The sequence below is a fragment of the Nansenia antarctica genome (assembly GCF_963989245.1).
Source record: "Nansenia antarctica genome assembly, chromosome: 11".
NCBI classification, from domain to species: Eukaryota; Metazoa; Chordata; class Actinopteri; order Argentiniformes; family Microstomatidae; genus Nansenia; species Nansenia antarctica.
Window position 1 is genome coordinate 15,409,220 of NC_137681.1, and position 26,367 is coordinate 15,435,586.

The window sequence follows — 26,367 nt, forward strand, 5'->3', positions numbered from 1 at the left end:
GCCTGTAAAGCACATGAATTAGGCCAGTGGAGGCTAGTAGAGGTAGAAATCTGAGAGGACGGGCTCATTTAAATGCGTGCAATGAGCCCGCCTTTCCGATTTCTACCTCCACCAGCCTTCCCTGGATTAGACCCAGCTGGTCATTTGGATAATCTTGCATCTGCAACGCTAATGTTGGAACGGTGATGGTATGATTCACCGGCATGAAAGGCGCAGCAGATTTAGGTGTTAGGACACTGTGGGTGTTCTACTGTGGATTTGGATAGTGACGGGGGCTTGATGCTGTTTAGTGAGACTCCAAACTTCAAACAACCGGACGTTCATTAGAAGCATCCCCTCATCCCTCAGGCCTGTGCTGTTTTATGAGACGCAGGACTCATATTCATGGTGGGGGGGTCACTCCTTAATGCTGGAACTAGGCCTCACCGTAGATTCATTGAATATGAGTACTGCTAACATGGATATATATTTGCCTATTCAGCATAGTGACTGGAATATGAAAAATTACCAAGTGAGTGTACATGAATCACTGCCATAACAGTCTAACTTGATTGATACCATTCCTCATTCCATTCCATGCATTACAATGAGCCCGTCCTCCGATTTCTACATCCACCAGCCTCCACTGGTTGTTATATAATGTGTAGACTGTAAGACAGGCGTGCCAGCTGATTGAGACCTGATTTAAACCTGCTGTTTAATAAGGCACACAACACAAAGGGCTTGTTTAAGGCATGTTCCTATCACCACAGAAACATACTTGTGCTTTAATGAAGCCAAATGTTCCACACAATAAAGAGTCCTCAAATATGCTCCCTGCCACTGTATCCAAATGCCCATCAAATGGTGGAGATACAGTATTAATGAAGGAAAACACTTTTGACTTATATTGTAGTAGACTATATTGGTCTGAAAATGTATTTCAGTTCCATATCTCACGCTTGGCCATTACCATTTGTAGGACACTATACTTTCTAATTATAATGATGTTATCAGCTCTGATTGTGTAGCACACACAACTTTTCTTTCTTGGCTTTGTTGCAATATCATTGTTCTCTGATCAAGTGATGGGGCCTTCATCAATAACACTTGTGTTTTCCTCACGGGAGCGGCATTCGGTCACCATTTGTTTCTTCCCTTTTCAAGTGTTTCTCTCAAGAATGTTTAATCGTGGTGAGATGTTGTTCTAGTCTCAAGCCAACGTTCACGTCGGGCGTTAAGTCGTCATCTTGGAGACAGCCAACACAGTTGACTAAACTACAGCTGCAGCCTATAAATAATTTAAACATGTCTAAACCTTCTCTCTCTGGAATGTGCTATTTTCCCTCTCTTCAGGACCATGGTCCTGCTTTGGCCTCTATAGAGCTTCAGAAGTAGCCTTTGGCACATGTGTTTTGCAGGAATAAATGCCTTGTTAAATGTTATCATACCGTCTAGAATCCCCAGTGTGTTGAGGGACCTGACTACGACAGATATTTTCAAAGGGGTTGAAAGGCAGTCAGCTATTCAGAAAAATATAGCACCCAGAGAAAACGGGTGAAAGAGAGGGAGAGGGATAAAGAGAGACAGGGAAATGCAGGAACAGAAGAGAGAAAGGGACAGAGAGAGAGAGAGGAAGAGAGAGATCTTGCCGATGGAGGCCTACACAGATACACAGACACAGCTCAAGCTAAAAGTAGGTTAGTGGTTTTCTTAGTACAAATCCCTGTGCATAGTCAGTTAAATTGGAGTAAGATCATTGGTTACAGACTGGGGTGGTTCTCCCCAGTCCCAGCTGGAATGGGGCACTGTTTTGCATGGTGTTGGATTTTTCCTCTCAACACTTAGAAGCGTGAGAGCAAAGTTGATCGCTTTTTACTGAGCGCCTGACGGAGCTTTTTCCCACATGTCATAGGCCTTGCCTCAGAAAACCCACCGACTGGCTTCACTCTCTCTCTCTCTCTCTCTCTCTCTCTCTCTCTCTCTCTCTCTCTCTCTCTCTCTCTCTCTCTCTCTCTCCCTCTCACCCCCCTCCAACCCTCTCTCTCTGTCTCTCTCTCTCTCTCTCTCTCTCTCTCTCTCTCTCTCTCTCTCTCTCTCTTTCTCTGTGACTCTCTTTCTGCTGGCTCTAGCAGTGCGTTTTTACCCAGTCAGCAGCTTGATTAAACGTGTTTTTAAGTTCATCTCTTTACGTGGCCTGGACCTTTCATTTATCGAAAGTAATGAATATTCTCTCTGACATCTTGCAGTGTCCCCGGCCCTGACATGGTCTGCTAAGCATTTCTAGATGTTAATGATCCATGTTGCTTCCCCAAGTACCCCTGAGGTATTTGGTAACAGTACCTAACCACGCAGCCCCTAAGTGAGCACTCGTGAAAGAGAGATATGATGTGCTTATGTGCACAGTCTGCACACTGCACAAGACAATGGCCTGTCAGTCATGGTCTGAACTGTTTACACTGGGATGGTTGGAGCACTTGGAGCACTCACTCAACTTATCTTTTTGTCATCAAGTGCGAGCTGACATGCAAGAGATTGAACAATCTCTCCCTGCTTCACCAAGCAGATGAGATGTTGAAGAGTGGACACGTTTGTTTCATTATCCCAGTCATCTGAATGTCACCCAGTCAGGTCTCTCTCTCTCTCTCTCTCTCTCTCTCTCTCTCTCTCTCTCTCTCTCTCTCTCTCTCTCTCTCTCTCGCTCTCTCTCCCTCTCTCGTTCGCTCACTCTTGGCTCAACTCAAAATTAGTTTCGTATGTCTCAACATGTGCCATTTATTTCATACGTACAGTCCATGGATTTATCAAGTCTATCATCCTCGGAAACATATACTGTACTTAGTCCGTTTTTGACATAATTTCAAACTTAATAATTTTTATCAACAAGCTGTTGAAGCTTGTGCTAACTTCCCAAAACCCTTATACCTCGACAAAACCACAACCTTTGAACTGTATGGCTTTCCCTCAGTCTATTAAAATTAGATCAAAGAGAGAACACAGCAAGACATTTTCATCAAGGATCTCACAAGAAAATAGCCCACTTCCTTTCCTAATTCTGTTTGTTCAGGTGAGGAAACTGCAAGCTAGACCTCAGTCCCACGATGGCTGGTACCTCAGAAAACAGTCTCGTCCAACACAAACAAGATCCATTGTGATGCAAAAAAGATATTCAGCAGTTGAAAACCAAGGCGGGAGTCCTCAGCTTAACCCCTGTCTTATGAAAACACTGGAATGCTATCCTTATATGACTGGACAGTACTTAAAAGAGAGGACGTTTTATCTGGGCGCTGGATTTTCCCCCACTTTAATGAAACAAAAGTGCATCCTTATAGATATTTTCTCTCTCTCTCTTTCTCTCTCTCTTTCTCTCTTCTCTCTCTTCTTTTCTCTCTTTCTCTCTTGGTCAGGGCAGTCCAACTGTGTGTGTTTAAGTTGTGTCAGAACTCTGTTTGTTCAAGTTGTGTCAGAACTCTGTTTATTCAGCACATTTTGTTGCACATCAACAAGGTTTAATTGGGATGTTTTGTTTAGTTCTAAGACTCGTGTCCTTATAGGGTGTTTTGCCTATGATGAACACAATGCCTTGATGTGCTCTGAGTTTGTATTAAGTAAAGAATGACAACAACAAAGAAAGATAGCTTATCAAGTATTATTCTCTAGATACAATAACAATAAACAGTTTATGATAACTAACGAAAAATAGGCCGCTGTCAACTCTGTGTATCACGCCAGCACGACAACACACATACACACAACATAGCATAGGCAGACATACACTAGTATATCAACAGTAACTAAACTGAGAAAACAAGTTAGTGTTATGTCTGGCCACCAGACTAAGACTATTACATCAGCCAGAGGGAGGCGGCTTCGTCAGAGCACTGGAGTCCTATTCTGGGGTGCTTCATCCTCCTGACAAGGCTGTGGTTTTACCACAGTAAATTAGCTCATTTCCCATGTGTCATCTTTGGCTAACGAGTCACCCAAGTCCAGCTCTGTTCACACATGGAGCAGAGCGGAAATGAAGCCTCTGTAGAGGGGAAGCTTTCAGAGGGACTTTGATTATAGCCCCTTAGGGAGACTGAGCTGTTTCTCTACAGCCCTGGGGGAGCTGGGTAGGGGTGTTCAATTAGACGGTATGGGTCCTTTAGATGTTGCCCACTCCACTTATGCCTCTAACGAATGGAGTTAGAAAATGGTTGTGTTTTAATTGGAATACCACCAATTAGGACCACAGTACCAAATGTTTAAATGGCCTGTGTGGAAAACGCTCTTCCTTACTTGATGTATTGATCATTATCTTTGAATCTTCGCGATTGAAACTGTCCTTTTCTTTCCTTTGCGTCATTCCACACAGCCGCTGTATGTGGTCGTACAGTACAGCCTGAGTAGGATAATGTGTCACGTGAGGTTTTTAATAATAGCAGTCATGTAAATAGGATGTTTAATATTCTTCTCTTCTCTTTCTTAGATCCGGCAGTGTCAAAAACCACTGGATAGAAATCTACAATTTTGTGGAGCATCTCGCTGAAAAGTTTATCAGGTAATGGAACATCACCAAAATGTCTTATGTAAATAGGTAGAATAAGTACAGAATGTTCATAGCCACTTGTCCACAGAGTGCTCAGATAGCTTAAAGAGAAAGACATACTTGGCACTTCACGTTCAGCGAAAACATTCTCTTTCCTCAATGGAGAAAAGACATGTGGACATGTGTTCATTCACTTAGCAGCGGCTGCAATGGTACCGTGTGTCATGAGCGCAAGGTCGAGAGGTTCAAGCTGGGAGACCAAATATGTACATGAGCAGAATGCACAGCAATGTCAGCTACTCCTCAGGCCTATCTATAGGCTCATCAGTGGAGGCTGACGGAGGTAGGAGTCGGAGGATGGGCTGTGTGTTTGATACCATTCCTAATTCCATTCCATGCATTACAATGAGCCCATCTTCTGATTCCTCCCTCCACCCATCAGATTTGGTGGTGGTGGGTTTTTTTCCACAGTCCCTGCAAGTGCAAGATTAGTCTCTGGACACATCTGGAGTCATGGCACTGAGTTCAAATGGAATAGCAAAAAACATTGTCACCCCAAAGAACTAACAGTATTAGTCCAAAAATGTTGATGTTGAATCCCAGAAAACATGGACCATAAACAAACAAATATGACAGCGCTCCCCACATGAGAGCATTTAGTGATTAATTTTGATATGCATGGCCAGTGTACTGACATTCAGGAAAATTCGAATGCCAAAATCCTGTCATCCTAAATCATTCAATTCTTTCATTTCTATTAGATGCTGTGATCTCCGAGCTGTTGTTTGTTTGTTTGCAAAAACGGCATACTGTGCATTAGCTGCTACAGACTCGTCAAGGAGAATGGAGATTCCTTTGTGAAACCGCGAGCAAATAACAAAACACGTGTAATCATTGAGTGATTGTTTGTTGTGTTACAGCCCCATGTTGAGAATGTCCTTCATCGTGTTCTCGTCCAGAGGGAACACCATCATGAAACTGACAGAAAACAGGTAAGCTAACACCATTGATGTGTATCAGGGGAGGCTGATGGAGGTAAATGCATCCATTGGTGTCTATATAATATAAAATATTTTGGACAAATATTGGTCCTACTCATCTTACAAGGTAATACATAGTAACAGGCAGACGAGGACATTGAGAGTGTCTGTGTTGCTCTACAGGGCCGAGATAAGGAAGGGACTGAACGTGCTGAGAAGGGAGATACCTGGAGGAGACACATTTATGCACCTGGGCTTGGAAAAGGTACACCTTCTAGTTCCTACTTTACTGCACGTTTCACTTCTTTTATTAGATTGTGACTTTAACATGCGCTTTTCTTTTTTCAGGCAAACGAACAAATACACCATGAAAACTTTGGTAAGTGTCTTATGAGAGTTAGATCACTTTCACTCGAGGCTACATTTTACAATGTTGAGTCACCTCATTGATTTGTGTTTACAGGGACAGCCAGTGTCATCATCGCATTGACTGACGGGGAGCTGAATGAACATCAACTAATCACTGCGGAACAAGAGGTAAGGCATACAGGAGGGAAGGTGTGGGTGTGTGTGTGTGTGTGTGTGTGTGGGTGTGTGTGTGTTGTTGTGATATATTCACCTATTAACCATTCTTCCTAGTTCTTATATAAAAGCCATGTAAAACAAATACTTGGTACTTGTAAAATGGTACTGATTCTTTGCGTGTGTCATCAACACAGGCCGAGAGAGCTCGATCCCTGGGAGCCATCGTATACTGCGTTGGAGTAAAAGACTTCAACGAGACACAGGTAAGGGGTTAAATGGCCATCAAACATATACATGTTCTGGGCTCCAAAACTATCTATTAACACAGCTACAATGTGACATAATTACAACCAGAACTACTCCCTCAATATTGTCATTATATCTGTCATTATATCTGTCATTATATCTATCTATGTAATTCATTTGAAGTAACCCATACCCCTTTTTGTGACCCATGATAACCATCATTTTGCTATAATCAACACCACACATTGTGAAACAGAGTGTGCTTTTCAGGTTGTTGCTTTTTTGGGGGGGTTAATATTTTTATTGAGTTTCACAGAGACATGTACACAACAGGACATAACAACAACAACTAGTATCCGTGGGGGAGGTTATTGTCCCATTAATAGTAGAAAACTAGTTTTGCACTTTGTTATGCAGTACATTGTCCATAAACAATAACAGAGAATGTTCTTTCTCTTTTTCTTTTTTTTTTAAACAAACTAACAAACAAAAAACAAAAACACAAAGAAAAAGCAAAGAAAAAAAAACAGGGGGGGGGGGGGGGGGGGAGGCCATGTCACATATCAGAAATAAACAGAAAAGAAAATGACACAACAAATGCCATAATATATGGGGGGATCACCCCCATCGGAGACAATGCTTTTCAGGTTTGATGGGGTTGCTCACACTGTTTGCCAGATTTATCAGTAATGATGGAGAAATTGGTCAATTTGAGTCACAATCAATGACCATATAAAGAAGGATGCTTTACAGTCATACAGTATTAGAGTGGATTTGCACCTCAATCACAGGAGGCTGGTGGAGGTAAAAAATGTTTTGCATGACACGCTCAATGTAATGCATGGAACAGAATCCTCATTCCGTTCCACGCTCCGATTTCTAGCCTCTCCACCAGCTTCCACCGAAATATCCCAATAAAGTGCAACCCAATCAGGGGAGGCTGGTGGAGGTAAAAAAAATCGGATGACGGGCTCATTGTAATGCATGGAACGGAATAATGAATGATCCTCATCCCGTTCCATGCTCCGATTTCTAGCTTCTCCAGAATCCAGCTTTCACCGATATAGCCCAATAAAGTGCACCGCTCTTGTTTGGACACTACTCAGGCAATAAGGCCACAGCAGCCTTACATTCACGTCCTCCAGAGGTGGTCTCTGGTTCCTGAGAAGGCAGAAGGAAGCTCACAGCCCGTGTCAATAAATAACCCAGCCCCTCCTCTTCCCCCCTGTAGCTGTCCACCATAGCAGACACCATTGAGCACGTGTTTCCCGTGATGGGAGGCTTCCAGGCCCTCCGTGGAGTGATCGACTCGGTAAATAAACTTCTCCACAGGAAAAGAAGCTCAGCCCAGAACATACCTTCTAAAAAGGATATGAAGGCATATGGACTTGTCAGCAGTTGGTAGAATAAGCCATATGATGGTGTGTTAGGCACTGGCTGCACATGTGGCTAAACTGGTGTCGTCAGTCAACTCTTAATAGTAAAACGTTTAATGTGAACGTAGCCTAATGAGTTCAAGCTCTTGTTTCTTCTCTCGTTCTCTCATTCTCTCATTCTCTCATTCTCTCATTCTCTTCCCCAGATCATCAAGAAGTCCTGCATTGAGATCCTGGCTGCGGAGCCCTCCAGCGTGTGTGCAGGAGGTGGGGGTCTCCTCCTCTAAGAACACAGCAGATCAATGCCAGTCCCCTGTCCCTGTCATTTCCTAAGTGCTGAGTTAATTCCATTAAGGGCCAGGCCTGCTGCCCCCTTCCCTCTCGCAGGGTCTCAGCTGGACCCTCTAATGAACCTAACAGACAGGAACAGAGATATGGATAGACATAGAGCAGGCTCTGGACAGCAACCCCCCACTGGAACTCATGTAATTGAATGACCATAAGACTATAGCGAGCCTCATTACTTTTCCTGCGGCCGGCCAACTGGAAGAGTCCACTTGATGAATGACTTTTCTCCATGTTGAAACTAAAGCCACAGCTCCCACAAGAGGCTGTGACGCCTAAACGTGGATGGATTATTTCGTTTTTCCATTTGTACACAGGCTTGCAGATCCTGTTCCAAACATTGTTGTTTTGTATGGTTTTATTTTAGACTCTTAATGACACACGTACCATTCCTGATAACTGTCCTCATTCCATTCTATGCCTTACAGTGAGTCTAGCCTCCCCTGTACAATACAGTACAGTCCTCAGTTTAATTTACCTGTCAGGGGCTTACAGGCATATGTTCCATTTAGCTGATGCATTTATCCAAAGCGCCTGACAGTACAGTGAGTGCATACATTTTTTAAAAATATATGGTCCCACTGGGAATCCAACCAACAACCTTAGCGTTGCTAGCACCATGCTCTACCAACTCCACAGAGGACAAAAAAAAAAAAAAAAAAAAAAATAGTAGTAGTATTATTATTATTATTATTATTATTATTATTATTATTATTATTATTATTATTATATCTCCAAAACTAAAGATGCTGATGGATGTGATTTCAGAGAGGTTCCAAGTGGTTGTGAAGGGTAATGGATTCTTACACGCCAGGAACATCGACCAGGTGTTGTGCAGCTTCAAAGTCAACGACACCGTCACCATTAGTGAGTACCGCATTTTGTTTTGTGTTTGATTACAATATTCTGCGTGATTAATATACTGTTGACCTACCAGGTGTTTTAATACCTTTATATTTCATACAAGATGTGTATTTTCACCTGCCATTTTCCTGGCCTATGCATGAAGTATATTGATGTTAAACAATCTTCACCCCTGGTCCTGGAGAGCCACAGTGGTGCAGGCTTTTGCTCCATCTCAGCAGTGACACACTTGTTTAGTTGTTTTGAAGATAAGTTGATGAGTTCAATCAGGTGTGACAGCAGTTGGGCTCTCCAGGATCAGGACTAAGGAGTCGTTAAGTAAAGTGATTGAGTCTTTAAGCAAAGTGCAGTGATGAGTGACTGTCCCCTTATCCTTAGATGAGAAGCCTGTGACAGTAGAGGACACCTTCTTGCTGTGCCCCGCTCCTATCATAGATGAAGTCGGGAAGTGAGTTGGCTTTTTATACACGATATTTTTAAAAATGATTTCAACTGATGTTCGTGTGCTGCATAAGGGTGCAGTACCTCCGATGTGAAGATATGTTCATGAGTGTGAGAGATCCTACACGGACAGACATGCACACACACACACACACACATTTACGATGCCTGTCCAGGTCACATTCCAACTCTCTCCACTCATTCTACAGGGCTCTGAGTTCACTCTGTGAGAGCCCAGCATTTCCACCATGACGTCAGTGGCACAATTACCCCTAATCCTAACAACAGGCCCTGCCCATCCTGAGACAGTCTATTTTCTTCATTAGGGGCTCTGGAGTTTCTGCTCCAGTATCAACAAACTCCACACCACTCCAACTCCCTTTTTTTGGAAACAGAGTTCAATAGGTCATCAAATAAACAATTAGACAGCGGTGGTAAAAAGATTTAGACTTTTGAGGGCGACTCTGATCTAGGCTGAGACAGCCTGACTGATATTTAAAACCTCTCATCAATAATAAGAGAGACATAAAACTGGGGGTACATGATGTACTTTCCCAAGCCCATAGCCTCCCTCCCGCCCTCCCTCTCTTTGTTCCTACCTCTCTTTTCCCCCTCACCCTGCTCTCTTCTCCCTCTCTCACCAGCCCTCTCCCCTCTCTCTCCCTACCCTCTCCCCTAACCTCTCCCTTCTCCCCTCGCCCCTTTCCCCAACTCCCTTTCCCCTCTCCCTCTCCCCTTTCCTCTCCTCTCCTCTCCGCTCTCTCTCCCCAACTCCCTCTCTCCCCTCTCCCTCTCCCCTCATTCTGCCACGGTGGCTTCACTCTTTCTACTTGGTTCATAGTTGGATGCCTGCAGCATGCTCCCCTCTCCCTGGCTCCTTTACCTCCATATGCTGCTCTCACTTTCAACCCCCCGCCCTCTCTCTCTCTCTCTCTCTGCTCTTTTATCTGCTGGCTTTACAGATGTCTGACAGCCCGCATCCATGACTGGTGCTTCCTCTCTATTTTCCTGAACATCCTCAAATTTGCAGTGGCCAGTTTCTCTAACTCTCCACTCCTCCTTCTCCCCCTCCCTCCCCTTCCTGCCTTCCTTCTTCCCTATTGTTTTTCCGCATGTCGTCCCATCTTCTTTTAATCTGTGATGTAAACGCCCCATGGCTAAATGTATCCTCCTCCCCTCACACACATTCACACACACACACACACACACACACACACACACACACACACACATTCTCCACCCGAGTGAACACAGCCTGTGTCCAGCAGCTCATATTTTTTCTCCCTGGTCTCTAATGGTTACTCCGTTCAAAGATTAGGCAATGATTTCCAGCTGTTTGCTGACACCGAGGTATGCATATGAACTTAACCCACATACCCGCCTCCAGACGGGTGTCTCTCTCTGGTAGACCAGATAAGCCGTATCAGTCAAATGACCTACATCTGTGGTCTTTTGTTGATCGGTGTACGTGCCTTAACCTCCCTAAAAGACTGCAGGGAATTCAAAATGATGCCTTTTATCATTAGGTTTACATTTTAAAAGCTTTCCAGGTTACCTGAGGTGACAAGTTCTGAAAATAGTTTTGTGCCCTAAAGAGAAAATGGTTCCACATTAGCTTTTAGGACTTCTGATAAGAGACATGGTTTGGACTTTTTTTATGGGGCAAAACATGGTTAAACGTGTCTTGATTGACAAATGGTTAAACCAACTGTAAATGCCAATGCCCTTCTTACTCTCTGACATGTAGTAACTAGTAACACTTTGAGATGCTGTATGTCTGACACTCTGGTGTTGATGAATTTTCCAAGCTTTGCCCCTTTGCCATGCAACAGTCATGCCCAAGCAGGACCTGTTTTTTTTTCAACTGTACCTATCATTCACCATAGCAATAATTATTCTAATTTGTGCTGGAGATCGTATGCACATCACATTGACATCTATGTTGAGTATGAAAACACTGATGTATGTCTGTTGTTGTTAATGTTTTTTCAGGGTTGTTTATCTACAAGTGAGCATGAATGAAGGCCTGTCATTCATCACCAGTTCTGTGTCTATCACGACCACAGAGTGTGTAAGTATTCATTACCACAGCGTCACGTCCACGGACAAGCTTCAGTCCTGGAGCCTTGGCAAAACTATTCCATTGTCTTACACTAGTCCTTGATCTGTTTCTTCTATCTATATTTATATTTCTCATCTCAATAATTTTCGGTTTCTCATTTCTTCTTCCGCCTTCTTTTTCCCTCTCCTCTTCTTCCTCTTCATCTTCGTCTCAGCCCCTCCTCTGCTCTCAGTTTTCTCAGAGGGCCCTTCTTGTTTTTCTGGAGTAAGTTTCCTCTTTTTTCTTCTCCCCTAATCTGGAGCCAAACCACAGGGGCTTCTGAGATGATCCGCCCAAAAGCCCCTCAAACCTCCTGACGTCTTGAGTACGGGACTTGAACCATCGCTCCGATAACCCACAAGATAAATACAGAAAAAGCACAGTCACATCTTATCCACAATCTATAGGCTCTAATCAGAACCATGTTTCCCCCTCTCTCCTCTCTTTCTCCTAAGTCATTCCTGCTGTGGGTATCTAGAGGGTCTTAACCATATTCCATATTGTCTTTTATCTCTGTTGACAGTTTGATGGCACCATTCTTCTGATCACCCTGCTAGTTCTGTTCCTGTTGATGGCCATGTTGTTCATGTGGTGGTTCTGGCCTCTCTGCTGCACCCTGGTAAGTGGTTACCACATGTGTCGCAGAGATATGACATCATCATACAGTACACAATGAGGGTAGGGTCTCAGTCTTCTCTTTAATCTGGTCAAATGTTATGACAATTATGGAGCACGTCTGACTCTTTGTAGACGCCATACCAGATGATAACCTATGTAATTACTCTGTTACAAGCTAGTATTTAGTAGTAGTGTTTTACCTGTACTATAGCATATACCACATTAGTTCTTCTCACTTTACGTGGCATGTGTAATACATTGTTATACAAATATGTTTTGCAGTTTATTCAGTAGTCCAAAATAGGATGAATATGTTTTGAAGGATGTGGTAATGAACTCCTGATGTGTCCAGTTGTTGATCAGAGTAGGTATTAATGAGGCGTATCCATCTGCACATTCTGTCTAGGTGATCAAAGAGCCTCCACCACCACCGCCTCCAGAGCCGGTAAGTCACCCTGCAAATCTCCTCTGACAACATACACAGGCATCAAAGACTACACACACTCATACCCACACCCACAGACACACACACACACTCACACACACACACACACACTTATGAACGGGGGTATAATAAGAATACATACAGTACATTAAAAAAGTAGTTCAAAGACTACACACACACACACACACACAAACACACACACACACACACACACAAACACACAAACACACAAACACACACACACACACACACACACACACACACACTTACACACCCTTATGAACGGGGGTGTAATAAGAATTTGAACAGGGAGCTAATAAAATAAATAAGGGAGTTAATAAAATAAATAAGGGAGTTAATACATTAAAATAATAACATCAAAAGATGATATACAGTATGTTTGGTTTGGAGAATAGTTTCAGATCAGAAGCCAAAGGAATTCATACAATAGACCCAAGAGGCTGTTCCATGCTGCACTTTTGAAGATGTTTCAGTGAGTAACAGAGCGTGATCCCAAATAAAAGGCCCTTGTCACATTTTCCATAGTGATCCAGTTGTATAGGAAACAGAGGGGCCTTACAGCAGTGTTCCCTAGTTTTCTGACACATGGATGACCCCGGGCGTCCTTTAATCTCCTCTCCTCCTTTCATTTACCACGGGCACTTGTGCATACTCAGCATATTGATAAAGTGATGTCGCTGACGTTCGTTGTTTTGAGCGGTTGCCAGGCCAGCAGAATTAAAAGTCTTATTTGTTCTGCAGTCTGGCGCTTCACCCTTCAATGGGAGCATTGAATACTGTACATTCAAGTCACTACATGAACGTTGTTGGATGTTTTATGTCAAGTTGTCTCCGTTTTCTTTCTCGGCTAGAGAATACATGGAATGTGTCAAGAACATTCCCGGGATAGATCATGCTTCACATGGATTTTTGGATAAGACCCTCAGTTATTTTGGCGATGACATTAATTCTTCTTCTTTTCTCATGGCTTTTCTCCCTCTCAGGAGTCGGATGATGAGGATGGCATGCCAAAGAAGAAGTGGCCTACCGTGGATGCATCCTACTATGGAGGGAGAGGAGTCGGAGGGATCAAGAGGATGGAGGTGAGCTGCACAACAACAGCCTTTGGAATTACACTACAGTGTCCTTCATAAACAAATAATAAAATATATATATATTATGAAAGGGCAGATAGTAAGCTTTCAAATGATGTCTCATACATTGAAATATGAAAAACGTTGAAGACGATGTGTGTATTTGATTGTTGATACCCCCTAAATCAACAAACAGCCTCAAAGTTTTCACACTTTTCACAGGCAGGTAATGGGTGGGAACAATAGCTGGTAAACTCCACCCCCAACCGCTCCCATTACACTATCTGTCATTATCTACCTGTCATCTGTCCGTGGGGTTGTCAGCTAACCTTCAGGAAACAAACTTGCAGGGCTGACATGTTAAAATGGCTAAATAATAATAATAATAATAATAATACAAGATTCATGATTTTTATCGCCATATGTGCCAAAAGTTTATTACATCCCATTATACAAGTACAAGACAGTAAAATTATTATGGCTTCAGTTCCAGTCGACATTGCAGCAGCAAGAGAAAACTAAAGGGCAATGGAAAAAATTGAAAAAGGAACAATACAATTGAGCAATACAATAATAGAATAATAAATAATAATAATGTTGTGATAATGTAATAATGTTCATAAAATAGAATTGCTAATACAATGACAATGACAAATACCTGAAGTGCCGGTGACTCTCATCAAGGTCTCATCTCTCAGAACCTCACACCTCGTCATTCTGTTCTGCAAATGTAAGGTCAGGGGAGTGGACACTTCAATAGTGTGGGCTTGCATGCTTCACTCACATAGACTCTCATGAACATAGTGTACTGTACTTGTTGAAGTCATCCTGTATACACATACTGCACAGAAAGAAGTAGGGTAGTGAAATAATTTCAATGCACATTCTACAACAAGTCTACACATCAGCAACATTCTCCAGCATACCGCATCCATACATCAAGCTGCTAAATATGAGTGATGTGCAGTTTGTGAATTAATCATTATTTTTGATTCCACACAACTTTACCGTTCATTACGAAAGCTTTTACCTTTTCTATAATCTATTCTCTCTCTAACAAAGCTGGCTAGCTAGCTAGCTAACAAGCTAACACCTGTTTGGCTTGCCTAGTAAACACACACACAGCTTAGTAAATAATGCATGTAACTCACACTTACCCAAAAACAAAGCAGAAGGTATGTCGACAGACCACAGTCCCGTGAATAGTATGTTGATCGACAAAACTTTCTTTGTGGATACAGTCATTGATGTAAACAGACACACACACACATGGCTATTTGTGGGGGTGACTGAAATGAAGGAAATACGCCCCCACACTACTGGAAAACGGCCCCAAAAACAACCAAAGTTTGCTAACAAATTCTAAGTATTTAGTGAATGTAAAGCTGTTGGTTATTATATTGAGTGGGTTCTTCAACACATACATTTTTGTAATTATGCCAAAAAAAGGAAAACTATTTTCACAATGGATGTGGACCAAATCACTAGACCGTGTCACATATGCGTTGGGAATATGGAATATGGAATATGGGGAATAGGAGTTGTGATTCCTCACTGACGTCTCTTGTGTGTGTAGGTTACAAGTAGGCGGCACTTCCATAGTGAGATGTAATCACTGGTGATAACCCTTCTCTGTACCCATCCTCCAGGTGCGTTGGGGAGGGAAGGGATCGACCGAGGAGGGGGCCAAGCTGGAGAAGCCCAAGAATGCTGTGGTGAAGATGCCCGATCAGGAATTTGAGCCCTACGAGCCGAAGCCCAAGAAGGCCCACAACAGGAAGCCAGCGCAGGACAGGAAATGGTACACACCCATACAGGTAAATAACCACCCTCTCGTTTTCCCCTGGTATATATTAGGGTACAGTTCAGTACGATGTAGTTTGAAATAACATCATGGCCAAGCATACAGTAAGCACAGTCTCTCCCTTTCTCCTTCTACATGACTGAGCAGGGTTCAGCATGAAATAACATACTGTTCTCATAGTGTTTGCTAACTGGTGTGAACACTCTCTGCCTTCCCGCTACAGTAGTATTCAGACACTGAAGGTTGCCATGTGGCATTGAGTCATACATACCGTTTTCTAGCGATATGTTTGAAACTGTATTCACTGCAGTCGTTTATAATTTCTCCTTCTCTTGTCTGAAGGGTAAACTGGACGCCATATGGGCTCTGTTTCGCCGTGGTTACGACCAAGTCTCCCTGATGCGGCCTCAGCCAGGAGATCATGTGAGTATTCAAAGCGTTGCGCCACGGGAGCCCACCCCCGGCCCTAGCCCCTCCCCCATCAGACAGCCCTTCCCGTCAGACTGCCCCGCAGTGGCCTACTCCTCACCCGTGCCAAGATCCATCTCAGAGCTGAGCCCGACACCTGCTTCAAATCAAACGCCACCATAAAATGGGGATTTGAAGCAGAGCTGTGGACGCACTCCAGGCAGATCCTTTTAGCTTTAAAAACACTCCCAACACCCACTCTCTGATCAGAAACATGTTTTGATTTTGCTATCCTGACCCTTTGTATCAAGCACCTAGATTAGAGTTTGGCTAGGAGGTGTTTTTTGGTCTGTCGAGGGAAGGGCTATCTTTGAGAGACTCGCAAGGTCTTCAGCCCTCCTCCCCCTCCCGGGCTGCAGCAGCCCGCTGAGGTGGCTCCCCTCCAGGTGCTAGTTAAAATCATGCGTTATTTGCAGAAAATCTTCAATAACCTTTTTTAACTGGAATCCCACTTTTAAGAGTGTTTTCTTGGCCCGAACATAGGAACAGTGAAGCACTGCCAGAGAAGCTTTTAAACAATGAGACAGAACATTTCTGAAAGCTTATCACCGTAGAGGAAGACCGCTAATGATTGGCACCTTTCAGAAGTTTACATTACGTTTACATTTACATTTTTGGCATTTAGCAGGCGCCTTTACCCAAAACGACTTACAACAAATACATTTGTTTAAGTAAGTGAATCATCTATCAGTCATCATAAGAAAAATAAATCTATGCTAGGACCAGGGGCCATTGGCAGTCATAATGCTAGAAGAAGGCAGGATTAATAATATATGATTATTATATTTATTCTTTGAAATGTATATGTACAGTAGAGAAACGGTACAGGAGGATAGTGGGGGTGAAGAGGTCTTTAGGAGGGACAGTTAAGATGTCTTCAATCTACGGCGGACGATAGGTAGTCACTCTGCAGTCCTGACACCAGCGGGACCTCAGGACAGTGAAAAGCTGTGACCGATTAGCGCGACTGCTGCATCCACGTAGAGGCGGCGGTGCCAGGTGGCCGGCCGAAGTGGAAGAGCGGAGGGATCAGGCAGGGGGTTCGAGGGAAGTCTCAGACCAGATAGATTTTCTGATGCTTCTTCTAAGATTTTCACCCAGAAAAACTTTAATGATCCCCACATGCAAAAGGTTACATGACGCAATGCTTATTCCAGAGGAAACGTTTCCGTCTCTCTGCGTAATGGCGTCGCCTACTCAAATAATTTGCGGTCTGTTACGAAGGGGCAGAAACATTCCCAGGCCGGCCTACTTCTGGAAGGGTTCTTTAAGGGGAATGGAAACAAATACTAACAGACTTTCCTGTGTGAAGTGTTACCTGAGGACCGTTAACATGTCTGCTTTACTTTTCAACATGTCTGTCCCTTGGGCAATGCTTTATCATGCCTTCTTGTACACACACACCACAACACACACGCACACAGCCACACACTCATACATACATACACACACACACACACACACACACACACAGGACATTTGGCTTTTCCCAGTGCCTTCTGTGATTGGTTGAGCCAATTTGGCCAAGTTCACTGTGGATTCTGTACAGACATATGTCAGCCTGTTGCCGTGTTGCATTTTATCACCATGCAGATTGCTATGACAACGCCTGAATGGCGCTATTGAAAGAAGCGACGCCAGAATCCTCTACAGTATGGTCCCATAAAACAAGACTGAATGTTCCTCATATCCACTGCATAAGGACTGTTTTATCAAGCCCAGTTTCCTTTCATGTCCCTCTACAATGGAGTTGCTATGTGCATGAGTCAATTCATTGGTCTCTGAATACAGCCACCATGTAGCTGATGCCATGACTACTGACAAACAGAAAGAAAGCATCTGCAAGTCTTTCTTCATCGTTCTGCCCCTTTCACCACTCTCCTCTGTCTCTCTTGCCCCCTCTCCCTCTCTCTCAGAAGGATTATCTCTTCTGGTTTGGTTTCTCCAGTGTTTGGGCCCGCCACAGACATCTCTCTGTTTGCTTAGTTTAGGTTGTAGTGTGGTGCGCTGCGCTGCAGGGCAGTACAGTACAGTGCAGTACGCTCTATGACTGTGGCCACGGCCCTACAGGGTATCATTATATTCCCCTGTCTGCTTAAGTCATCTCTGTAGCCTGCCTCTCCATGGCCTGGCCTGGTCTGGCAGCCTCTCGTCTACTGCACTGGCTCACTCACACACACACATACACACACACACACACACACACACACACACACTCTCTCACACACTTACACCCACCCACACTCAACCCACCCACCCACACCACTACATAGGGCCTCAGCTATGCGCATAGGAGCAGCTCTCCAACTTCTCAGCAGCAGTCCGTACGTAAAACATCTCATGCTCGACTCTGGGGTGGAATTAGAGGGTTTGAGTTTGAATGTCTCCTCCGAGACACAGACGGTTTCGCGCTGGGAAGGACATGAGGTAATACCCCAGCGCAGACGACCGCCAGCCGTCTCCACCAGCAGGCCACATCAAAAACACTACAAAGCCGAGGAGGCTAGTCTGGTTTATGACCCTAAGGCATAATTGTAGACGCGGGGAGAGGTTGGTCTGAAGGGGTCTTTGTCTTTCTTTTGTCGACGTTTAGAGGGAAAAGAACACGGTTCAAAGTCTCAAACTACGCCGGTCACTTAATCATACACTCTCACGTCTCTGTAGGTTACTAAAAGGAATCTCTCGAATGTTTGATTATTATTATATCGGCGGAGAATCGGAGGATATTAAAAATAAGGTTTTCGAGATCCTTCACTTGTCGAGGTTTAGTGTTCGTCCTGTTGTTGAAGTGATGGAATGTCAGAGTGGATTTGAGCTGAGAGAGTTTGGTTACCAGAGGAATTGGTTTTTCCCTTTCTTCCTCTTCGACGCCTAATTTTCAAGTCCGGATGAATGGAATGTGTCCTCAGCTGTTTTCATTGATTTCTTGCCAATGTGGCCTCAGTGTTTATGTGTGTGTGTGTGTGTGTGTGTGTGTGTGTGTGTGTGTGTGTGTGTGTGTGTGTGTCTGTGTGTGTGTGTGTGTGTGCGTGTGTGTGTGTGTGTGTGTGTGTGTGTGTGTGCTTTGCACATGTTTGAATACCTCTACAGTATGTCCTAGGATCTCGATGACTCTCTGTGTGTCTGTCTGCACGGGCGATGGAAAAAAACTGTAAGCATCGACTAGCTTCTGCGTAGTAGGTCTGATACCTACAGTACATAAATCAGGCCATGTACCTCTCCAGAGACCCCAGTAAGACGTCTGACCCTTGTATAAATCAGTGAGGCCATGTACCACCAGGGACCCCAGTAAGAGGCGACTGTGGTTAAAGGTGGGGTTTCAACCATTTAGGGGGGAGTAGCTGTGGTGGATGAGAGTAGGGAGCAAACGTTTACACCACAAACGGAACAATCTATTGAGAAAGCTGCTTCAGTAATTCACTGCCCAACTTCCCCCCCTCTCTCTCTCTCTCCTTCTCTCCAGTTTTCTCTACCTTACCTTTGTCCCTCCATATGGTGCTATAAACAACAAGGATGGCTTGGAAGGCAGCCACGGTTTCATTGGTTTACAGTACAGAACATTTGACTGGGGGAAAGAGGTGGTGGGGGGGAGCTTCACAGCAGGGGTTTATGGGTAATCCATCCACCCAGCTGGCCCTGCACAGACAGGGCAGAGACCGTCCCATGACAGCGGGGTCAGCCGAGGTCAGAGGCATTATCCCAGACGTGGGTTAGACACCTGTGTTTGTGTGGGAGATGGCTGGATTATTGTAGGTGGGGGAAGGGTACTGTCAAGTGAGGAACTGTCTACACAGTATATAGCTTAGAAGGGCTCTGAGTCAAGGACCCATCTGAGCTGAAATCACCTCTTCATTGTCTGGGCTCCTGAGTGCTTCTCTAAGAGGATGTAGGGGGGAGTTTTGTGATGAAATCCAGGACTCTTTCTTCTTGTAATCTGACATTATTCTCTCTTGTCTTCCTCAGGGCCGATGCATCAACTTCACCCGGGTGAAAGACGAGGCAACCAAGGCCCCCCCACCACGGGCCCACAACCCGCCTCCACCGGACTACCGCCCCCTGATCAGTCCCACCGCTGCCCCACCCCCACCCCAGGCTAGCCCCCCTCAGGCCAGCCCGCCTCCCCGAGCGCCACCCGTCAACCAGCTACCCCCAGGCCCGCCTCCGTCCCGCACCCCCCCGGGACCGCCCTGCCCCCCTCCCTCTCGTCCCCCACCCTGCCCCAACAGCAGACCATGAAGAGGAAGTTCGAGGCCCCACTCCAATAAGCATACAGTAGCCCACGCTAACAAGGATGCTCCCTCCACCAAGACGTAGGATATTTATTGGAGCTGGGGTTAGATTAGCAAGAGATGTATGGTTTGTTGCTGGACAGCAAAATATTTAGTAACAGGAGGCAAAAAATACTGCATACGGATGAAATTTGTTTTGTCAACTACTGAGTATCCTAGGATGGTTAGTGTCACGTAGGTAGGTTGCAGTAGAATGTGTGAATCTGTGTAAAGGCCTTTTATACATTCAATCATTTCGATTTCCTCCATTACTAGAATGACGAACCTGCAGTCAAACTTATGTAAATGATGTAGAAATTGGAGCTTGACTTTTTAGGAGTCCATTTTGTACGGGGTTAACTTACAAGATTTGGTTTCCTGTTGAATATAGTTTGAAAATGTGTTTGCCCCAATGTGAGCTTCTACAGACTGAAAAAGGCAAAGATTCTAAAGTTCAACCAAATGGGGATAGCCATTTCTTTCCTCATATTTGATGTTTGTGTTGCCCAAAGGCGTACTTTTGATCTGGACTGAAAATATAACGTCTGGTTATACTGTATACTCTCTCAGGATAGCAACATATGTTATGCCAGAAAGAATGGGAACACAATACAACATTTTAAAACAAGTTGTTTGTTAATTGTTTGAGGCTTTTGTTGTGTCCTTAATTCCTACATTTAGTTGAATATAGAATGCAAGTGGTTTATGTTGGTGTCTGTGCACTTCAAATGCACTTCATATACAGCACTATCTGTATATTTTTTGCTTAATTTTTTTTTATCACTTTTGAACCATGAGCCTCTCAAATCGAACAACCAACATGTCAGGTCATTGTTCATCATACATTTTCTTTTTCTTTTTTCTTCTTTTCTTTTTTTACATTCCCCAAAAATGTCGTGTACTTTGATACCATTGTATTGTAAACTTTTTCTTTTTTTCTTTTTTTGTTTACAAACATTTGTACTTTTTACAATTGAAACATCAAATCACATTGCAACTGCAGGGCAGTTCACAGCATCTAATTTATTAACCCCTGGGGCTAGAGGAGGGTACTTGAATACGACAAGGTGTCCACTGACAAAGACGGACACTGTACACGATGTAGGGAACAACTATTCACACAACTTTACATGCCAGTGTTCCTCAACCTCTGCTATACGCTCAGTCTCCAGGTGACGGAATAGTCGGTTAACAGTGTTGGGGAAGCTACATTGAAAATGTATTTAACTAAATGACCAATTACTTTACATGGGAAGAAGTAGAACTGCACTAAATCTACCCTTGAGATAAACACTGTATAGTGTGTCCAACTAAAGCTACTTTGAAAACATAGTTCACTACATCGAAACTATCTTGTCCAACACACATGAGTCAGTGACAGAGCAATAACTAGTCTGTGTGACAGAAACTGAAGAACCAAAATGCAGTCACTCACTGAGAGAGATAATTACAGGTGAGGTGGAGCAAAGTGGGGAGACCCATAATAGCAACTTCTTTCTTTTTCTTGTTTTGATTTATGGGAAGATGTAATGAGTAGTTACATTAGCTCACTGCACTGCTACATGGCAGAAATGTGGCCATGTAGTAGTGTACAAAACTACTGAAAACAAGATTTGGATTTAGTTTAACCACCACCAAGCTATAGCCAAATGTAATTAAACTAGCTACAACCCAAATGAGCACTCCCAAACACTATCAGTGAATAGTTAGTGGTCACTTCACTTCACTTTATTGGCCTTTAAAATATTTTTTGCGCGCAAATTCACTTCCTATTACCACCTGTGGACATCCAAACATACCCAACTCCATTGCTATGTGATTACAGAGCAATTCCTAGCTAACAACATGTTGATACAGAGTTGTTATTGGGGTATTTCTACTGGTATAAGTGAACTTGATGCTGTGTCAGCAGATTGGCTTAGATTGTGGGTGAGTCATGTGTAAAATCAAAAAGTCAAAGGAGAAACAATCGTTAGCATCCTGATCCCTTAAAGAGCTTGAGGAATACTGTCATATATATATATAGTAAAGCACACACTGCTTTCTGGAATTTTCTGCTTTGATTTTTATACTCTCTTTGAATAATGTACTTCATTCGATTATGTCCTATACCATTGTGTTACTATATCCCCATGTTGTAGCACTGCTGAAAGCTGATCCGGATGATGGAAATAGAGGTGCATGCATTTAGTTTGTTTTATCGGTACAACACACAAATAAAGCTCATGGGCATCCAAGCGTATACAAATTCTGCTTTCTGACAATGATGAACGTCCTCCATTTGTATGGCTAGTTTATGGCTTTAGTTTTCACCCCCGTTCAACCAATGGCATAGATCTCAATATTGGGTTATTTCTTGTACGTGTTTAAGCTTCAGAATGACCGTCAGGAACCTTTGTGGAGCTGCGTTCTCCTGAGAAAAAAAGCACTGAGTTGCTAAATGTTAACCATTGTTTTTACATGTATTAGTAACTGCAGTACTGAAACAGATATGGAAAGACGTATAAGATGTTCTTTTTTGACATTACTTTTTTAACAGTATTAATAAAGGTTGTCTTCCAAGCTTCTGTTTTTATTCATCACACGTGGGTGTGGGTGTGTGTGTGTGTGTGTGTGTGTGTGTGTGTGTGTGTGTGTGTGTGTGTGTGTGTGTGTGTGTGTGTGTGTGTGTGCGTGCGTGCATGTGTGTGTGTGTGTGTGTGTGCGTGCGTGCATGCTGACAGTATATGATGTCATGTTTGTGAAAAGAGTTTGTAAAAACAGCAGGCACTGACCTCTTTTTCACACATTTTCTCTGTTGCTCCACCCAATGAATTTGGATAAGACAACTTCAGGTCTTCTCCAGAGACTGTCCCGCCCTCCGCTGCTGCTAGCCAGCCACACACACAGACACAAACATTTTCTACAGCCTCTGTATGATCAGTTTTGTCATTTCAATAACCACGAGGAGAGGAGATGTGGTCACTTCCCATATGTCATATCACAGAGGCCACAGGAATCATGCGTGCAGCCATAGAGCACCTCATTTGTCAAACACAGTATATTCAGGGCTTTTAAGTGTCAGAAAGAATTCCCATTTCCACCCAATTCTAACCAGGAATGTCTTACGCAACATCATACATGCCTCATAATTGATGTCTAATTATACTGTCAGCAAATTACACACACCAACATATCAGGAAATCAGACGACTATGACTATAGAAAACATATTGTTCATGTTGGGCATAGCTGGGGGGATATTCTGTCATCAAAACTAAAAACACTTTTTTTTTTCGCTGTAATGACTTTAATACACCAAAAATAGCGGCATGAGCAGTTCCAGCTGTATAATTGCCATGTAGTCTCCATTTTCCCCTGTGCATGCAGAATGGAGGGGATGTGGGAGAGAGGGAGAGAGAGAGAGAGAGAGAGAGAGAGAGAGAGAGAGAGAGAGAGAGAGAGAGAGAGAGAGATAGGGAGACAGAGAGAGAGCGTGCAGGGCCATGGCCCTACTCCTCCTCCTCCTCCTCTTCCTCCTCCTCTCCGGGAAGACACATGACAGATAAGAGATGAGGTTTTGGCCTGGACTAACATCTCCAGATACCATCAACTTCTCCCAGGCCTTTATTAGCCTAAATCACAGCCCAGACGTACTCTCTGTGGTCAGACTGCTGTCCGCACAGCTCACACGTGACTCCACGGGTTAGGGCAAGGGATGGCCAGGCTTATTGGGATAGAATAGTGATTTATATGCTGATTTATAAGACTGTTATAAGATCTGTACTCAAATACCCCATGAAACGATCATGTACTGTTTACTTGGGCCGTGCAGGATTCCCATAAACTGGAGCTGTATCCCCACGAGGTTTCCAAAGTGAGTAGCTGTCTATCACGTGAGCACCCTCACCCTCCCACTGGAAAACAAAGCATCCAAAACAATTCTTAATTGTTCCTGATTACAGTGTTTTTCTTCTTATTAGCTGTAATAACCATAATGACCTGACTGGACGATGATGATGATGAAACTGTGGGGAAATTACCCCTGGTGGTAAGAGATTGCTGCCCACCTCCCCTCTCCTGTGGTGACAGAATAGTCAGACCAGTGAATTCTTTGGCTTTTTGTTTATGTGCTGCAAAACCACGTACATGAATAGTCAGTGATATTTTTCTTTCAGCAAGAAAACCAGGCCCTTAGGAATGTGCTGACGGCTGCTTTTTTTCATCTGAATCTTACATTACAGCCCAGACTGAATCTGGCTGACCCACGCCTGCCTCCCCTCCCCTCCACTTAGTATTGTCATTATGTCTTTATTTGGATGCCCTTGTATCCAGGGCAACTAGCGAGTTCAAACAGAAGACGGAAAGCTGTCTCGTAAGCAGAGTACGGTGTGGTTCAGTGGAGGCTGGTGGAGGTAGAAATCGGAGGACGGGCTCATTGTAACGCATGGAACAGAATGAGTAATGCTATCAAATTCCGTTCCGTGCATTATAATGAGCCTGTCCTCCGATTTCTGCCTCCACCAGCCTCCCCTGGTGTGCTTAGCGTCCCAGGCTGGCTTCAAAGACCTAATTTGGTGTTCATTTCCTCTGTTTATTACCCAGGAAAGACACTGTTTAGTCGGTCAGCTGTGTTATAGTTTATAAACATCCTTCAGAAATGTGTTATCATGAAATCTGTGCTTCTGCATATTTATTGAATATAGTTTTCTTCATCCTCTAAAGACAAGACCTGTTCCAATGTGTCCTCACTTGCAGAGCTGACCTGGCCCTTAAATGTAGTAGGCTCATTCGAATGTGGCCCAATGAGCCTGTCCTCCGATTTCTACCCCCACCAGCCTCTCCTGTTCCTGAATGTATCACTTCTACAGGATCACAGAGATAAAAGCCTAGGATATGGATGTCCTCTCATCTATTCAACTTTAACTAATGAGGCATTCCCCCCAAAAAGTCCCCTCAAATACATTACTTATAGAGGGTACCTAATCTAATGCCAGAGCAATTGAATCTTAGAGGAGTTTAATATGCCGGGAATAAAAACTGCTTGTGTTAGCGTCTGGTAGTTAGGCACAGGTAACATGGTATAATGAAAGGTAAATACATTTAAATTGGATTGGATTAGATGAAATTGAGTAGATGATCTTAGTTTTTTCACTGTCATAGATTGGATAGTTACTCCTTACAGATTGTTTTCTTCCTTACTTATCCAACAAAGCATGACTTGCTGCTGAGGTTTTGAACTTTTGAAAAACCCAAATGACTTAAGGCCACCCAGATCCACCGTGTGGTCCCTCCTGCTTCTCTCCGTTCTCTCTCAGTGGTGTAAACAACAAAGCTAAACAGAAACATGTCCACGTACACGTGTGTTTGTGTGTGTGTGTGTGTGTGTGTGTGTGTGTGTGTGTGTGTGTCTGCCTGCCTGCTTGCCTGTGTTTGTGTTGGTGAGTGTGTGTGCGTGTGTGTGTCGGTGTAAACACTCTTGAGTCACATCGAGCCACATCTACACACCACCACATTAACAACAACAACAACAACAGCAGCAGCAAGGGGACAAGGAAATGACAATAGCAGCTCTGATATTCAAGGTGCATGCATGGTTTCAATTATTTTTTATCGGCACCATTCACGGATGTCACGAGGGTAAGGGAGGCAAACTCACTGACTGTCACTAACAGGCACGCTGACCTTGAGGTTTGAGTGATGTTTTTGTCTTAGAGAAAATTAGTGGACAACAAAGCAATTACTGTTCCATTACAAACTGATTTTCTCTTTTTCTTGATTTTCCCACCATTGTGAATGTGAATAAGTATTTTTTAGTCTGTGAGAGTTTACACTAAGTGCTGAGAAAGGATTGCTCAGATTAAAAGTTAAGCAGCAAAATGCCAACTCTGCTGTGAATGGAATTACAGTTCTGTGATGCAAACGTGGCACCCTCCTCTGCCCCCGGCCCACTCACCCAGCTCCCTCCCCTCCCCTTCCCACTCCCACTCCCCTCTCCACCCCTCGCTTCCTCCCCCTGGCTGCCAAAGCTCGACCGCTCAGGCCCCAGGGGCGACTTGTGTGGCACAAAGGTTTATTCCCCTCATGGCGCAGAGGCTGAGAAAGATCACGCTGACTCCTGCTGGTCGGTCGAGGTGACGCACAACAGAATCACACACACACACACACACACACACACACACACACACACACCTCCCACAGCCAGAGACAGGACAGCCAGAGACAGGACAGGAAACAGAGATAGATACTGTCAGGCAGGGGACGGACACTCGCTGGGGAAACTAATTGGAAGTATGAGCAGCAG

At 43.9% G+C, this 26,367-nt stretch overlaps 1 protein-coding gene across 1 annotated transcript in view; it reads left to right on the forward strand.

The window, feature by feature from the left end:
- Positions 1-21,314, forward strand: part of antxr1c (ANTXR cell adhesion molecule 1c) — a 45,173-nt gene extending 23,859 nt beyond the window's left edge. The window contains exons 14-19 of the mRNA XM_080541723.1: positions 11,912-12,007; positions 12,413-12,451; positions 13,456-13,554; positions 15,195-15,362; positions 15,692-15,772; positions 19,781-21,314. Of these exons, the coding sequence (XP_080397849.1) occupies positions 11,912-12,007; positions 12,413-12,451; positions 13,456-13,554; positions 15,195-15,362; positions 15,692-15,772; positions 19,781-20,053 (756 nt within the window). The 3' untranslated portion in view covers positions 20,054-21,314. The remainder of the gene's footprint in view (positions 1-11,911; positions 12,008-12,412; positions 12,452-13,455; positions 13,555-15,194; positions 15,363-15,691; positions 15,773-19,780) is intronic.
- Positions 21,315-26,367: the final 5,053 nt, after the last annotated feature.